This window comes from Peromyscus leucopus, chromosome 16_21 (assembly GCF_004664715.2).
Source record: "Peromyscus leucopus breed LL Stock chromosome 16_21, UCI_PerLeu_2.1, whole genome shotgun sequence".
NCBI lineage: Eukaryota > Metazoa > Chordata > Mammalia > Rodentia > Cricetidae > Peromyscus > Peromyscus leucopus.
The window spans coordinates 11,654,813-11,672,931 of record NC_051084.1 but is presented as its reverse complement, the minus strand read 5'-3'; the positions used below and the strand labels follow the sequence as shown (position 1 = coordinate 11,672,931).

General features: G+C 49.0%; 1 protein-coding gene across 1 annotated transcript in view; it reads left to right on the top strand.

The window, feature by feature from the left end:
- Positions 1 to 18,119, top strand: part of Slc26a8 (solute carrier family 26 member 8) — a 65,000-nt gene that overhangs the window by 25,347 nt on the left and 21,534 nt on the right. The window contains exons 6-12 of the mRNA XM_028888424.2: positions 4,167 to 4,331; positions 5,800 to 5,949; positions 7,264 to 7,346; positions 12,546 to 12,693; positions 13,622 to 13,735; positions 14,829 to 14,906; positions 17,528 to 17,623. Coding sequence (XP_028744257.1) covers positions 4,167 to 4,331; positions 5,800 to 5,949; positions 7,264 to 7,346; positions 12,546 to 12,693; positions 13,622 to 13,735; positions 14,829 to 14,906; positions 17,528 to 17,623 — 834 coding nt within the window. The remainder of the gene's footprint in view (positions 1 to 4,166; positions 4,332 to 5,799; positions 5,950 to 7,263; positions 7,347 to 12,545; positions 12,694 to 13,621; positions 13,736 to 14,828; positions 14,907 to 17,527; positions 17,624 to 18,119) is intronic.

The following is an 18,119-nucleotide window of genomic DNA, read 5'->3' as shown; positions in this document are numbered from 1 at the left end:
CGGGCAGGCCTGAGGTTTTGTCTGGCAGTCCCACCTCCTGGCTTCCTACTTTGCAGGCTGTGAGTGAGCAGGGAATGTCATTTGCACACCCTGCCACCATGCTGCCGTGATGGACACTGGCCCCATCCTGCCGGGCATTTGGTCACAGTGGCACCGTGACCAACACAGCAGTTTTAAGAGGCCCTCCTGTAACTGGTGTGTCGGAATCACAGTGATTTCTCTCTGAGCACTTGGAGAGCGTACGGACAGTCTCCTCAGACAGGGATCTTCTCCTGCCTTGGACACTGCCCACACTGACGTAGAATACTATTCTGAGCTTTCTCAACAGCCCTTTCTAAGAAAGAGGAGGGTCCAGGGGCCAAGAGCCCATTCCTGGTTTTTCCTTTCAAGACTCACTCTCTCTAGTCTTGAGACAAGAAGGTGGTCTCACAAGCTGAACTTTTGGTTGACAAGCATCAGAGAACTCAGGTGGAGTCAGATTCTGCAATAACAAGCGCAGCCGAAGGACAGTAACGCAGCGCTAACCAAAGTCTCCACGTTGGCTCTGGAGCTGTCACCAAGGTCACCTGCTGCTCCCCCACCATGCGCCAGCCATTTTTCCAGATGTCCTTCTCTGTCCTCCCAGCTGACCCACACTCTGGCTAATTCTCACCCATCTCCCCAGGGCTGCCTCTCACGAGGTGAGGCTCCCAGGAGCCTGCAAAGGTGCCCCTCAGTGGACAGCACCAGTCCCTGTGAGCTGACTGCCTTGGGAAATGCTTACACCCCAGTGAACCTCCGCTCTTTAGTGTATAAAATGGGAATAGTGTGTTCTGCAAGGTCTTCGCGAGGATTGGGTGAAAAACTTCGTGTGAAATAGTCAGCCAGAGCCTGTCTGTCCCATTGCAAGCATCGGTGAGGTGGTTGCTGTGTAGAGGATGGACTGGCCCTTTAGCACGCCTCTCAATGCCACCTGCCTCTGGTCCTAGCTACTAGGGAGACCAAGACAGGAGCATCACCTGAGCCCAGGAGTTTGAGGCCAGCCTGGGCCACATAATGAGACTCTAATGAAGGAATAAATGAATGAGGATCTAGTTGAAGTATTTTATAAAATGATAGCTACATACTCCCCACGTTTATTTTATTATTTTTTAAAGATTTATTTATTATGTATGCATGTATCCCTGCAGGCCAGAAGAGGGCGCCAGATCTCATTACAGATGGTTGTGAGCCGCCATCTGGTTGCTGAGAATTGAACTCAGGACCTCTGGAAGAACAGCCAGTGTTCTTAATCACTGAGCCATCTCTCCAGCCCACTCCCCACGTTTATATACATAAATGTACAAGCTTAGCAGGCTGAGAAAACTCTTGAGTAGAAAAACTGAAAATCCACATGGAGATAAATGATAGCTAAGCTTCTGAAAACTAAAGGCAAAGGGGAGAAAATGCCCCTCGGGCAGCAGGATAAAGGAAAACACCTCAGACAACAGCAGGTTTCTTCTAGGAAATCCCAGGGAAAAGAGGGGCTTATGCCTGTGGCTGAAGAGATGGCTCAGAGGGGAACAGCACTTGTTGCTCTTGCAGAGGACTAGGTTCAGTGGCCAGCACCCCTGCGGCTCACAGCCACGTGCATCTCCAGCTCCTGGGATCTGAAGCCCTCTGCTGGCCACAGCAGGCACAAGGCACAGGCGTGGTACACAGCCTAAAGGCTGCTTGGACTGCAGAGTGAGGTCAAAGCCAATCTGAGCATCTTAACACGAAAGTGCAGGAGAGACAGCGAGTGTGTAAAGTGCAGGGGAGAAGCCTAGTGTGTAAAGAGCAGGAGAGAAGCCTAGTGTGTAAAGTGCAGGAGAGACGGCGAGTGTGTAAAGTGCAGGGGAGACAGCAAGTGTGTAAAGTGCAGGAGAGACGGCTAGTATGTAAAGTGCAGGAGAGAAGCCTAGTGTGTAAAGTGCAGGAGAGAAGCCTAGTGTGTAAAGTGCAGGAGAGATGGCGAGTGTGTAAAGTGCAGGAGAGACGGCGAGTGTGTAAAGTGCAGGGGAGACGGCGAGTGTGTAAAGTGCAGGAGAGAAGCCTTGTGTGTAAAGTGCAGGAGAGACGGCCAGTGTGTAAAGTGCAGGAGAGACAATGAGTGTGTAAAAGTGCAGGGGAGACGGCTAGTGTGTAAAGTGCAGGGGAGACGGCTAGTGTGTAAAGTGCAGGAGAGACGGCGAGTGTGTAAAGTGCAGAAGAGATGACGAGTGTGTAAAGCGCTGCGGCTCTTACAGAGGCCCAGGTTCAGTTCCCAGCACCCATGTAGGGCAGCTCACAACCCCTGTAACTCGAGTCCCAGGGCTCTGACACCTTCCTCTGGCCTCCTCAGGCTGCTATATGCGTGGGCAGACACACACAGGTACATTTACATAAATAAAATATATCGGGGGTGGGGGTGGCGCACGCCCTTAATCCCAGCACTCATGAGGTGGATGCAGGTGGATCTCTGTGAGTTCGAGGCCAGCCTGGTCTACAAAATGAGTTCTGAGACACCCAGGGCTACACAGAGAAACCCTGTCTTGTAGAACCTTTAAAAAAAAAAAAGAATATATCTTTTTTTTTTTTTTTTAAGATTTATTTATTTATTATGTATACAGAAGAGGGTGCCAGATCTCATTACAGATGGTTGTGAGCCACCACGTGGGTGCTGGGAATTGAACTCAGGACCTCTGGAAGAGCAGTCAGTGCTCTCAACCTCTAAGCCATCTCTCCAGCCCCAAGAATATATCTTTTAAAAATTTTAAAGTACAAGAAAGGGAGACTTGGGCTGAAGATATGGCTCAGTGGTATGCCAAAGATTTAAGAAAGTTCCATTGAATCTTCTTTTTATTATTGTTGTTGTTGTTGATTTTTTTTTGAGACAAGGTCTCAAAACTTGGTATTTAGACCAGCTGGCCTCACAGAGATTGCCTGCCTGTGCCACTAGAGTGCTGGGATCAAAGGTGTGCGCCACCACGACAGCCCCCATTGAATCTTTTTTGTTTTGTTTTGTTTTGTTTTGTTTTTCGAGACGGGCTTTCTCTGTGTAGCCCTTGCTGTCCTGGATCTCACTCTGTAGCCCAGGCTGGCCTCAAACTCACAGAGATCCGCCTGCCTCTGCCGACCGAGTGCTGGGATTAAAGGCGTGCGCCACCACCGCCTGGCTCCCATTGAATCATTTTTAATACACAGGAGTCACAAGGCCAGGATTTCTGATCTGGCATTTGGGTTGGTTTGCTTGCTTGTTTGGGGACAGGGTCTCACCTAGCCCAGGCTGCTCTAACACTCACTGTGTAGTCATGGACGCCCTTGAACTCCTGCTCCTCCTGAGTGCTGGGGCCGCAGGGGAGCACCACCACATCACGTTCTGCTTCTCAGCCCCTCTTGTCTTCTCCTCTGTGAAAACCTGCATTCCTCAGAGGTGAGGGGGCTCGGACCCAAGGCCTTTGGAAAGATGAGCCTGGTCCCTGTCATCCCTCCTCCATGTCCATCTGGAGGGCAGAGAACCTGGGGAAAGATGCTGAGAGCCGCCAGCGTTTCAGAAGAAAAAGAAGAGTGTGGGCCGGGGCTTGCTGGGAACCTTTGAGTCTACACCCAGGGACCCCAGCTCACTGGGGAGCTCTCCAAGGCGCCCCTCGTCTTTTGGTTGAGATCTTTTTTGAGCAGAGGCCGTGGGGCCCCTGGGGAGTCCAGTTGATGCTATCGCTGACTTGATGACTGTCTCAGGGAGGGTGACTGTTGCTGTGATGAAACACCACGACATGCACTTGGGGAAGAACGGGTCTGTTTCAGTCACAGATCCGTGTAACAGTTCGTTATGGCAGTGAAGGCAGAGACTCGAGCAGGGCAGGAACCTGGAGGCAGGAGCTGATGCAGAACCATGGAGGGTGCCGCTTACTGGCTTGCTCCCCATGGCATGTTCAACCTGCTTCCTTAGAGAAGCCAGGACCACCAGCTCAGGGGTGGCACTACCCGCAAAGGGCTGGGCCCTCCCCCATCAATCACTAATTAAGAAAATGCCCTGTAGGCTTGCTTACAACCAGGTCTTTATGGGGTCATTTTCTCAGTTGAGGCTCCTTCCTCTCAGATGACTCTAGCCTGTGTCAAGTTGACATAAAACTAGCCAGCACAGTGACCTGAGTCTCTGTTTTTTTCTTTTCTCCCCAACCCCACAGCTGTCAATGGGTATGCTGGGAATGGGCTTCATGGCCACATACCTTCCAGATGCCGCAATCAGCGCTTACCTGGCTGCTGTGGCCCTACACATCATACTGGCCCAGATGACATGCGTCTTTGGGATTATGATCAGTTTCCACGCTGGTCCCGTCTCCTTCTTCTACGTGAGTAACCTCAAGCCTCTCCAGAGTTCACACAGCCCTCCTCTGGCCTAGGAAGAAAGGTGGGCCCAAGTGGACAGACTTCTGCCTGTACCAGAAGGATAAGAGGGCCCAGAAGTAACTCCATCTCCTGTGGGTTTCTGGTCAACTGCAGAAGCTGGTCTGAGCATATGCTCAGATGCAATAACCACTTCAACTCAGCCTTTTAAGCCAGATGGTTTGAATTAAAATTTGTCCATGGAGCAGGGCAGTGGCGCATACTCCTTTAACCCCAGCTCTCAGGAGGCAGAGGCAGGTGGATCTCTGAGTTCGAAGCTAGCCAGGGCTACACAGAGAAACCCTGCCTTAAAAAAAAAAATTGGCCATGGGGTCAGTGACATGGCTCAGCTGGTAGAGTTGACTGCCAGCAAGTGTGTAGAGCTAAGCTGTATCCCTGTAGCCTGCAGGAAGGAGAGAATGGACTACCATACTTACATGCTCATACACTAAATAACTAACTTTAAGAAAATTAAATTTAGCATGGCAGTGGTGGCGCATGCCTTTAATCCCAGCACTCAGGAGGCAGAGCCAGGTGAATCTCTGTGAGTTCAAGGCCAGCCTGGACTACCAAGTGAGTTCCAGGAAAGGCGCAAAGCTACACAGAGAAACCCTGTCTCAAAAAAAAAAATGAAATTTCATCATGAAGTTACTATTCCATAATTCTCCCTATCACACACCACATAGCAGACTTGTATCCTAAATACACAGGGGTGTAAGTAGCCCCCAAATGCAGAAACAAAACAGAAGTTCAGCTAAAGAACATGCATGGCCTGAAAAATAACAGTGGACAGTTAACAAATAGAACTTTCGTACTCAAGAGGCAGAGGCAGATGAATCTCAGTAGTGTTGAGGCCAGCCCTTTTTATATAGCAAGTTCCAGGCCAGCCAGGAACCTCCAACCCCCACAAGACAGATTCTTAGGTCCTTTCCCTTACAATGAAACATATAAATATATTCTCTCTTTATTCAACTTTATTGCCTTTTTTAGTATCTACTCTTCAATTTAAAAAGCAAAATAAAACAACATATTAAGCCAAGTAAATCTGGTGGCTCAGGCTTGTAATCTCACTCACTTGGGAGACTGAAGCAGGAGGATCACAAGTTCAAAGACTGCTTGCCCTACAAGATGAGTTCAGGGTCAGCTTGGGCAATTTAATGAGACCTCATCTCAAACGAATAAAATAGAGGGCTGGAGATATAGTGCAGTGGAAGAGCACTTGTTCACCGTGAGCAAGGCCCTGGGTTCAATCCCTAGCATGAATGAAAACTGCCGAAGCTACACAGCCCTCATACCCACCCTCGGTGTTCCAGCAGAGCCCAGTTGACCCAGGCAGCTCTTCTTTGCTCTTTAATTTGGGAAGAATGCCCATTTGTTAGATTCCAGCAACCATGATATCCCTAAGGAAAGCTCTGCAATGTCTTCTTCTTTCAGAACATAATTAACTACTGCGTAGCTCTCCCCAAAGCCAACTCCACCAGCATCCTGCTGTTCCTCACTGCTGTGGTGGCTCTGAGAATTAACAAGTGCATCCGCATTTCCTTCAACCGCTACCCCATCGAGTTCCCCATGGAGCTGTTTCTGGTAGGTGTCTTTCCATGAGTGATGGTAAATACTCCCTTTAAAAAAAGCATAAAGTTATAACCTAGGAAGACAGAGAAGACACTATGAAACAAGAGTCAAGGGCAGGGGGTGGTTAAGACTGTTTGCTGTACTTTTAATCTTGGCACTTGGGAGGCCGAGGCAGGCAGATCACTGAGTTCCAGGACAGCCAGGGCTACGCAGAGAAACCCTGCCTTGAAAAACCAAAAACAAAATTGGGTCTTGCTCAGGTGTACTTGACAGTAGAGTTTTATATACTTGCCTGCACATGGAGAGGTTTGGGCATGTTATAGTTACCTTTAGTCAGGCTAGTCAACGCCTCCGCCACCACACAGGTGTATCTCCTTTGCTCCTTTGTTTTGGTCAGCTCAAGCTGGCCTCCAACTCTCAGCCTACCCTCAAGTTCTGGGGTTACAGACACAGAGCCCCACGGCCAGCCAATGGATACAGAGCCCATGGCCAGTGACCATCTTTTCACTGTGAAAACATTTAAGATCCTTCGCTTTCCCAGTTTTCAAGTCTACAGTACACTATTTTCAACTGTGGGCCCCAGGCTGTACCAACAGTGATCTCTACCCAAATGCTTATGTTTTTAAAATGTGTCATGTGTGTGGTGTGTATGTATGCACACATGTGTGCTGAGAGCACTTGCCCATGTGGGCACATTAGAGGCCAGAGATTGACATCAGGTTTTCTTCTGTTGCTCTCTACCTTGGCTTTTCTTTTAATTTAATTTTTTTTTAGTTCTCTGTATGTGTGTATGTCAGGGGTACGTACATGTGAATATAAGTGCCCTTATATTCAGAGTCCAGAAGCGGATATTGGGTCCCCTGGAGCAGCAGTGACAGGCGGTTCTGAGGCAGTGATGTGGGTGCCAGGAACTGAACTTGGGTCCTCTGGAAGAACAAGCATGTGCTCTTAAGCCCTGTGTGTCTCTCCAGCCCCTCCCCTTCGTTCCTTTGAGAAAGGCTCTCACTGAACCTGGAGTTCGGACTAACCAGACGGGCTGGGCTGCGGGCTCTTAGGACGCACACACCCGTGCAGCTTGCGCTGCAGACTGGTGGGGGGAGAGGCCCCAGCATCCCCCTGTCCCCATCCATGTGTCAGAGACCAGGGCTGCCCTTGCTTTGGTTCCAATGCCAAAAGGAGCTTGGAGAATCAAAACAGAAGGCCTCCCTTGACTTTCCAGTCAGGACAACCCGCATCTCATTCCCTGTTACGCTGGGCCTCTGCACCCCGCTCCCGGAAGCAATGCACAGGCTTTAATCGTATGCTTCCCCTTTGAACTCTCGACAGATCCTTGGCTTCTCCATACTTACAAACAAGATAAGCATGGCTACAGAGAACAGCAGGATGCTGATCAACATGATTCCTTACAGGTCAGTCACTTTCCTTTCTTCTTCCTTTTGGTTTGTTGGTTTTGGTTTTTCTGAGACAGGGTTTCTCTGTACATAGCCCTGGCTGTCCCGGAACTCTGTAGCCCAGGCTGGCCTTGAACTCAGAGATCCTCCTGCCTCTGAGTGCTGGGATTAAAGTCATGCACACCATGGACAACCATGTCATTCTACCTTTCAAGATTGCTTTTCCCTTATTTATTTATTTATTTATTTATTTATTTATTTATTTATTTTTATTTTTATTTTTGTGAGAGGGTCTTGCTGTACAGCCCAGGTTAGCCTCAAACTCACTGTCTTCCTGTGGTTGTATTTTAAAATTGACTCTCAGTGGGCTTGGTGGGTGGAGCCAAGGGGCACAGCAGAAAGTCACTCATACCATGAGATAGCGCTTGCGCGTTCACACACGAAAAGTTTTATTATTAAAGGGGGAAGGCAGAAGGAGAAGGGAAGAGAAGGGGCAGAGAGAGAGGGTGGCAAGAAAGAGGAAGGAAGAGAGAGAGAAGGAGGAGGGTTTTTTCTTAAAGAGGACTTTAAGTGAGATGTCAGGACACTGGGCGGGTCCCCAAGGGGCCGGTCTGAATGCTAATCCCTGCTTCAACTTCAAAAGTCCCGGGATGACCGGGATGACAGGGATGAGTGTGCCTTCATGGCCAGCTGTTCTTCCCTTCTCAGACCTTCTCTAGGCCTCTCTCCACACAGCCTACCTCAGAGCCTTTCCTAGCAGTACTTGGCTACTGCTAAGTTCACCTAGAACACATGTGCAGGCCTCAGCCTTCCAGCCAAGATCGAGTGTGGAACAGAGGGTGTGAACAAACGGGCCAGCACAGCTGTTTCTCCTCCTAAGAGAGCCTGTCAGCTTACTAAGACACCTGCTGGATGCCCAGAACACCAGAGACTTGATCCTCTTGTCTATAGGCATTATGGGTCTACAGAGCCCCGCCCTGGTCTCATTAACTTCCAAGAGCAGAGCAAGAAAGCCAGGCATGTAGCGCCCACATGTAATCCCAGCATTTAGGGGGTGGAGGCAGGAGGATTAGGAGTTAAAGGCTAGCCTTGGCTACACATCAATCACAAGGCTAACCTGGGCTGCATGAGACTATCCCCCTCCCCCAAACAACAACAACAAAAGATAGGACGAGAGACGCATTTCCTAGTGTCTCTAATAGAAAACACGGGTTTCCATGTTGGGGAGAATTGTGGCTTCGCCGTCACCCACTTGAGTGTGGTTACAGCGGCTCTCCCCTTCCTTTCCCTCCTTCTCTTTTTAAAATTGGGCGGGATTGAAGCTAGAGCCTCTCACAGGCCAGGCGAGCACTCGGCCATCCATTGCACCACACTTTCTTCTTAACTGGGTAGCTTCCTCTGACCGTGCTGGCGGCTCTGAGGGACTCAGGACTCCTCCGCATTTGGTTCATCTGTGAGTGACTGCAGGGCAGACTCTTGCCACCATCAGACAGTTACCGTTTGGACTTGGATCGGAAAGGACTAGACTGAATTGTCCTCACCCACAGGCAGACTTTTAAAGAACACTGCTCCTGTCTCCACATTGTTCAAAGGGGAATCCCAAAGTGCTAGGGACACTGGCTGAACTCCAGGATGACAACAGGCAGGCTGTTTCACGCAGTCACGTTGAACCAGGCCCATCTCCTAACCATTCCCTTTGAAATGCAGTGATGGCCAAATGCATTTGACATCCTACCCTGTAACAGGCAGGAGCAGACACCGCCTCTCCAGCATGGGGCAGGAGGACGAGGGGAAGTCAGAGGACGAGAACAGTGATGCGGTGAACACTTCGTATTTACTTCCCCTGCCCCCCACAGTAGTACAAGTCTTCCTGTGGAGGAAACTGAGGCTCGTCAGGTTAGAGGACGCGACATCCAGACAGTGGTACAGCCACCACTGAAGCTCATTTCTGTGTCCTTCCCAAGTCTCTGATGGTAACCAGTGGACTATACCAATACTCAGTATATGTGCGTTCCTTTGTTGTTGTTGTTGTTGTTGGAGACAGGGTTTCTCTGTGTAACAGCCCTGGCGGTCCTGGAACTCCCTCTATAGACCAGGCTGGCCTCGACTCACAGAGATCCACCTGGGAACAAAGGTGTGCATACCACCATGCCCAGCAACTTGCATTCTTTTTAAACATTTTTTCTGTTTTATTTTGTGTGTGTGTGTTTTCTTCTTTACATTTTTTTTTTTTTTTGGTGGGGAATTGCATGCTACAGCATGCATATGAGGTCCAAGGACAACTCGTGGGAGTTGGTTCTTTCCTTATACCACGAGAGTCCCAGGAATCACACTCGGGACGTCAGGCTTGGTGGAGAGCAGCAGTGAGCATTACCCACTGATCCATCTCTCAGCCTGGTTTGTATTCTTAATGGCTCCCAAAATACATAGCCCACTTCAGTTACCTTTAAGATTCACATATAGAGAAGAAAACGTTTCAAAAATCCAATTTAACATTGCTTTGAATGTTCTTTATTTGTCCCCTCCTTTTTTTTTTTTTTTTTATTCTTATTTATCCATGGCTGCCAGGAACTGGTAAAATTGGACAATGTCACTTAACTCCTGCTATGCTCATATTTCCTGGTGTTTTCTGTTTTATTGCTTTGGGTAATGGGTTTGGCTTTTGTGATATAGGTAGTCTAGACCAGCGTTGAATTCCTGACCCTCCAGCATGCACATCCCAAGTACTCCAATTATAAATGTGCTCTATCACATCCAGCTTCTTTTTAATCTTGATTTGCTGATAAGAATTGAGCACAGGGCGGTGGTGGTGGTGGTGATGGTGGTGGGTGGTGGTGGTGGTGGTCGTGGTGGTGGTGGTGGTGGTGGTGGTGGTGGGTGGTGGTGGTGGTGGTGGTGGTGGTGGTGGTGGTGGTGCACACCTTTAATCCCAGCACTCGGGAGGCAGAGGCAGGTCCATCTCTGTGATTATGAAGCCAGCCTGGTCTACAGAGCAAGTTCTAGGACAGCCTGGGCTACACAGGGAAACCCTGTCTTGGAAAACCAAAACCAAACCAAACCAAAGCAACTGAGTGACACAGACTGTAGGGGAGGAAAACAGTGGCTTGCACTTTGGACTTGTGCAGTGAACGGCATTTACTATGTACCTCTTTGGAGTAGTCACTTTCTTACCCAACTTCATAAATGAGCAAAAATGGAGATGTGGGCTTTAACCCTGAACTAGGACGTTTTCATTGGACAAGGTATTATTGCTCTGCAGGAAGTCTACCACAAAAATAGAGAAATGAAAGATAGACCATATCCATTCTCCTAAATTAGGCGTAAAGGACTGTGTCGGCATGAAGATATATATATTCATCCATCCACACACATGTGCATATGTGTGTATAAGCTCCCCCAACCATCAGGGTTTCTTTCCCCTTTTTGACTTTTCCTATCGTGAATGTTATACACATTTGAAGGTTAACCCTCTCATGTCCTGAGAGGAAGCCCGTGTGGTTCTGTCATATTATCATTTTATATGTTGGTCAGATCTCTTCCATTTTGGTCATGAAAAACATTGACTGAGATGGTCTTTTCCTTATGTCTTCAGTTTCTGGAAGTTTCTATAAAACTGGCATGATTTCCTTACACACTTGGTAGAATCCATCAGTGAAGCTACGTAGGCCTGAAGGTTTCACTGTGGGAAGACTCTTAATTATAATTCAGTTTGAAATGTGACATATATATATATATATATATATATATATATATATATATATATTTTTTTTTTGGTTTTTCAAGACAGGGTTTCTCTGTGTAGCTTTGCGCCTTTCCTGGAACTCACTTGGTAGCCCAGGCTGGCCTTGAACTCACAGAGATCCGCCTGGCTCTGCCTCCCGAGTGCTGGGATTAAAGGTGTGCGCCACCACCGCCCGGCTGGAATGTGCTATATTTTAAGTTTGTGTTTTGGAGATGGGGTCTTAGGCAGCCCAAGCATTGAACTCCTGGCCCTGTGGACTCTGGGTTTTTGACGGGCAGGCAAATGCTCATGCCCAGCTTGCATGTTGTTAAACAAAACTCTTATTGGTCTCGGTCACTTTCTCGTGGTAAAATACTCTGTGACGGAAGCGGCACAGGGAGAGGGGTTTAGTCATATCGGTTATAAGGCGAGCATGCAGCCTCCCGGGCTGGAGGAGGCCAAGGAGGCCTTCTCCATCAGGAAGCAGAGGGAGGCATGCACCCTCCTCCTCTTGCAGTCCTGGCTCCCAGCCATGTGCAGCACTGTCCACAGTGGGCAGGTCTCCCCCAGACACGCCCAGAGGCTCATCTCCCAGGTGATCCAGATACTCAGGTTGACAGTGGCTGCCAACCATCACACCGCATGGTCACGGTGTCTGCTTCGGGTTATCTGTCGCTCCTGGAGAACACTTGGTTAATTCGAATCATTCCCAACATTTGCTCATTTATTCTGAGTTATCAAATACACTGGTACAGTTATTTGTGCCACTCTTTCATTATTATTTTGACATACCGGAAGACTCACTCTTTAAAGTGCACAGTTCAGTCAGCCAGGCGTGAGGGTACACAACTGTGACCCCAGCCTGGGGAGGCACAGACGGAGCACTGGGAACTCCAGATCAGCCTGGGATACCTGAGATTCTGATTCAGAAAGTAAAAAAAACAAACTCCAGGAGAGAAACTGTGGGTGGAATTTGTATGTACCCCAGTGAAGGGCAGGGAGGAGAGCCTGTCCTGAAGAATGTGAATAGAGGGACTCGTGGAGCCTTTGAGCTCTAAAGCATCCTGGATGGAGGGTTAACCTTCAGCACACCCCGCAGAATGCTCTCAGGTAGCAGCAGAAACATCTTCCTCCAACCACACCTGGTGTGTGTCCTCTCTGTAAGGTGGGGGGACTAGGGCCGAGCCGCAGAGGATGTTGTTTTGATGGAAACATTTTCCTCCAATCACACCTGGTGTGTGTCCTCACTGTGAGGTGGGACTAGAGCTGAGCCCACAGAGGATGTTGTTTTGATGGCCTTTGGAACCTGGCTCAGCTCACTCACTGCTTCGGCAAGCTTGCCACTGCCTCCATTTCTCTGTTTGTCCTTTAGTGTTGTTAGGAAGGGAAAACAGGCAAGTGAGGGGCCAGAAGGCCTGCCTGGCGTGAGGAGGTGTGGGAGAGGCAAGGTAAGGGACTCCTCACCACCCAGCAGTAATTCCACTCTTCTGTTCCAGCTTCGTGTTCCCCGAGACTCCAGAGTTCGGCATTCTCACCAGAGTTATTTTACAGGCCATGTCTTTATCTTTAGTGAGCTCCTTTCTGCTCGTGTCTCTGGGCAAGAAGATTGCCAGCTTCCATAACTACAGAATCAACTCCAACCAGGTGAGGGAGCCCGTGTGCCCTTGTTCTCTGATTTGAGCACCCCCCCCCCCAACATGAAGGCTACCTTCCTCTTTAACCAGAGTTACTTGCACCATAATTTGGACTGCAACCACATAAGGTTTCTGAGAAGTGGAGGATGTGTAACTTTGAACTCATACAAGCATTATTCCCCTAGAATGGATATATACGGTGCAGAGAAGCAAAGAATTAACCAGGGGGGGGGCACATGTTCGTTACCCAACACTCAAGAGGCAGAGGCAGGATAGGAGTTAAAGGCCAGCCTTAGCTTCATAGCAAGTGAAGCTAGCCTGGGCTACATGAGGTCCTGTCTCAAAACAGGGTGGCGAGTGATAACACATGGCATGGTACCGCTGAGCTGGCAGAGCCCCTGTCTTCCTTCCCTATGGCCGTAGAAGCCAGATGCATGCTGGGGCACCAGTGCCACAAGACAGCAATACAGACCAGGCTGCTCGTCTCTGTCGTTACGACAATGCCCTGCCTTTGGCCTTTGCTTTTATTTTTTAGGAAAAATCTCCAACTACTCTGAAAGTGGTACTTTCCCGAAAAGTCAAGAGGGACCCAGAGGCAAGCGGTGTCCCAGCCAGACACTTAGGTTAGTGTAGAGGGGGAGAGGCCAGCACTGAGCTCTCTGTCTGCCCAAGTCCCAGGGGTCATGAAAAAGAGGAAAAAGCAGGAGTCAGCTTTATTACTTTCAGAAAGTACTTCCCTTATGATCAGAGGCTAGGCCAGAGACACAATGTAATCTAGATCAGATCGGCCCTTCCTGTACGCTTCCTGAGGCTACGGCCAAGTGTGGTTGGAAGGGCATAAGAACCCTAACTCCAGCCTCTCAAGGCAGTGTACCTCTAGCTCAACTTCAGATTCCTCAACCAAGAGTGGGCTCAAAGGCCCTGCTGTCTCTTCACAGGACTTAATAGCCATCGGCCTCTGCAACGTGGTCAGCTCCTTTTTCAGGTCTTGTGTGTTCACGGGAGCCATGGCCAGGACTATTATCCAGGACAAATCTGGAGGAAGACAGCAGGTGTGTTGAAAAGGGATCCCATCCCTACTGTGTCCCCATAGAGATGCACGTCTGTCCATGTGGCTGTCTGCATGGCTGTTTGTAGAAGGGCTTCATCTGGGTTGATTTCGCTGTAATGTTCTAGTCAGTGGAGAGGCTCTGGGAAGAGTTTGGATTCCATGCTCACCTTAATTTTTGCTCAGATTTTGTCTTAAAAGTTATTGGGAGGGGGCACATAGTAGCACATGCCTATAATTCCAGCACTCATCTTCCAGCCCTGCTGGGGGTCTGGAGAGATGACTCAATGGTTAAGAGTATTAACTGCTTATAGAAGACCCAGGTTTGATCCCCAGCACTCACATCAGGTGGATCACAAACACCCATAACTCCAGTTCTGGGAGATCCATCATCTTCATCTGGGCTCCTCAGGCACCAGACACACACATGATGCAAATATATACATGCAGGCAAATAGTCATCCACATGAAATAAAAACAACCTTTTAAAAAGATGAGACACACCAGGCATGGGGGTGTACACCTTTAATCCCAGCACTCAGGAAGCAGAGACTGTGAGTTCGAGACCAGCCTGGTCTACATAGTGGGTGAGTTCCAAGACAGCCAGGGCTACATCATGAGGTCCTCTTTCAGATACCAAACAGACAAGATGAAAGGCCACTGAAGATGGGAAGTTGTCACAGCTCTCAGCAGCACAGGACAGGCGGGGCATCTAGTTACACAGGAAGTAGCATGGGTGGCACTTGGGGCTGTCAGTGAGGTATCCGCTCGGGGGTGGAGTTTCTAAGTTGTGTGAGGAGTGGCTAACGTTTTGAAGGAACACAAGCCATATACTTGAGGAGATCCATAGTCCCAAGCTGTGACAATTAGGATTCCAGGGAAAACTGGAACATTCCAGTCAGCAGTCACAGGACACTTATGAAGTGACTACTATGTGTCGACTGCTTCACTAAGATCCTAAAAGGCATGTGTGCTGAACCCCTAACTCCTCTTAAGAAGAACAAATGACGTGCTTCCCAGCAAACAGAAGGCCTCAGTTGAAGACAGGGACCAGCACGCTCCTGATGGTCTCTCTCCAACCGGCTCTGTCTCCTCAGTTTGCATCTCTGGTAGGCGCAGGTGTGATGATGCTCCTGATGGTGAAGATGGGGAGCTTCTTCCACAACATGCCCAACGTAAGTGGGATTGAGTGACTCAGGTAAATCAGGAAAGGTGGGGGCTGGGGGCTGGGGAGACGGCTCCGTCGTCGTCAAGGAGCCCGGGGTTGTTCCAGCACCCACGTGACAGCTCACGACTCTCTATAACTCCAGTCCCCAGGGATTCAGTGCCCTCCTCTGGCTTCTTCAGGCACTTCATGCGTGTGGCACACATACATACATGCAGGCAAACACGCATTCACATAAAAATAAATACATCTTAAAAGAAAGAAAGAAGGGATCTTGGTTGAGCATCCATGCAGAGAGTTGCATTTTCCTGGTCTCCAGTCGTTTTTCTTCAAATAATAACGTCTTGGAGCCAGGGAGACGACTCAGTTGGCAAGGGGGCTTGCTGAAAAAGCATGAGTACCTGAGTTCAGATACTCAGCACCCATGGAAAAGCCAGGTGTGACTACATGTGTGTAACCCCCATGCTAGGAGGAGGTGGGCAGAGGCAGGAGGATTGCTGGGGCTTGCTGACTGGCCAGCCTAGCTTTAAAAAAAAAAAAAAAAAAAAATGGCCAGCTTCAGCTTCCGGTTCAGTGAGCCACCTTATCTAAGGAGATTATGGAATATGGTGAAGAGTGACAGAGCAGGACATTTGAGGTTCTCCCCTCCTCTCTGTTGGTGCTCAGGCACACAAACACCCTCGAACTCACAGACAGCAGTAATCACGGTAGTGTCTCCATCGTAAGGTTGGACAGTAAGCATGATTCCGTGGAATCCATGTCTGTATGTAATCCAAGTCTCTATTCCTGTAACACCAGATCATGTTAAACTCAGTGAGTGGTCAGGAAACACGATCATGGTTGCTCTCGTTAAGCTGTAAGCTCAGCTTCAGGTGTGGGGGGGACTCAGCGAGGAGCGAGCGACACACCAGATTCAGATGCCTGACTCCAGCGCCAGTGAGACTCAGCCACTTAGGCTCTTGTGCCTTTTGTGTCTGAACTCTGCCCTCCACCGCTGTCTCACGGCCTCTTGGTTATGCAGAGCATCGGGAGCCGGGGGCTGCAGACTCACTCCCCGCTCTGTGTTAAGCTGGCTGTGGCGGCGTCACTGGGTCCCTTCCTCCCTTTGTTTGAGAGCTGTAACCAAGTGACTCTAAGCAATAACAGAGGTTCGTGCCCAGATACACAGAACATGCCAGAACGTTAGCCGAGGCTATCTATCTCCTCAGTGACAAAAACTACCCAGACCAGGCATGGGGACATACACTTGTGATTCTAGCACCCAGTATACAGAGACAGACAGAAGGATTGTTGACCAGTCTGGTCTATGGAGTGAGCTGAAGGGTAGCCAGAGCTACATAGAGACCTTGTCTCATAGAAACAAAAAAAAAAAAAAAAAAAAAAAAAAGTTTTTTTTAAATGAAATTATGTAGGAATGTAATTAATTTTTAATCAAGTGTTTTCCCTTAGTATTCAGAAAGGACATAGCTTTGCTGTACATGGCTTTATGATGAGATTTGTTTCCTGGAGATATTCCTTGCCTCAGGTTCAAAGAAAAAGAATTCAGCCAGGTGGTGGTGGTGGCACACACTTTTAGTCCCAGCACTGGGGGAGGCAGAGGCAGAGGCAGACTGATCTCTCTGAGTTTGAGGCAAGCCTGGTCTACAGAGCAAGTTCCAGGATGGCCAGGGTTACACAGAGAAACCCTGTCTCAAAAAAAACAAAAACAAAAAACCCAAAAGAAAAAGAAGAATTCTACCAACCCCTATGAGTTAAGATGCTTTCCTTCCCCACAACTTGTGACATTATTTTTGGTTGGAGATTTTTTTGTTTTTGTTTTTGTTTGGTTTTTGGTTTTTGAACATAGGATTTCTCTGTGTAACAGCCAGGACTGTCCTGGAACTGGCTTTGTAGACCAGACTGGCCTCAAACACACAGAGATCTGCCTGCCTCTGCCTCCCAGGTGCTGGGATCAAAGGCGTGCGCCACCACACCTGGCTCCCCTTTCTGACATTGTTAAAAGCTTGGCTACAGGGTCTCTGTAGAGATGGCTCAGCAGTTAAGAGCACTTGGCTCCTCTTCCAGAGGTCTGAGTTCAATTCCCAGCAACCACATGGTGGCTCACAATCATCTGTTATGGGGTCAGATTCCTTCTTTTGGCATGCATGAAGACAGTGTGCTCCTATGCATAAAATACAAGAATAAATAATCTTTAAAAGTAGGTAAAAATCAATATCAACTTATTTAAAAAAAAAAAAAAGTGCCAGGTGGTGGTGGTGGTGGCGGCGGCGGCGGCGGCAGCGGCGGCGGCGCACGCCTTTAATCCCAGCAGTTGGGAGGCAGAGGCAGGCAGATCTCTGTGAGTTCGAGGCCAGCCTGGTCTACAGAACGAGTTAGTTCCAGGACAACCAGGGCTGTTACACAGAGAAACCTAAAGCGGTGGGGAAGAAGCCGCACCGGACTCTGCCCGTGCTGTGTCCTCGGTGCTCTGCCGACGCACTGTGCTGTGTCCTCAGTGAGCTTTCTCAGAAAGCAAGCACAGACATGGGCCTGGCCAGGGCTGACCTTGGCGTGGCCTTGCCCGATGCGACACACTCTAGAGGAAAGTGGGGAAGAGCAAGGCAGGTAACGCTGTTTATCTTTCTCCCACAGGCCGTACTGGCGGGGATCATCCTGAGCAATGTGATACCCTACCTCGAAACCATTTACAACTTACCCAGTCTGTGGAGGCAGGACCAATACGACTGTGTGAGTACAGAGGCCCCGGGGGGTGGGGGTGGGGGCCGGGTGGAGCTGGAGCCTGCAGAGGGAACAGAATCAGCTGAGGCAGCATCCCCAAGCATCTCCAAAGGGGCAATCATGGGTATTGTCAGTCAGTCTTGCCACTAGAGACCCGGGAACCCACCTGAGAAAGCTGGGCATTGTGGCACACACTTAGAATCCCAGACTAGAAAGGCAGAGGCAGGGGCGTCCCTGGAACTTACTGGCCAACAGCCTAGCCTACAAGGAGGTCTAGGCCAATGTGAGACCCAGTCTGAAAAACATAAAGTGTATATATAGTTCCTCTGGCCTCCACATGCAGGCACACACATGTACAGTCATTGCTGCACACACGTATGACTACCACAACAACATGAGCACTCACATACATACTTAAATAAATAAAATTTAAAAAATAAATATGTATAATTACACATTTAAAATAAATGTTTAATTACAGACAATTAACTATCATTCCATGAGT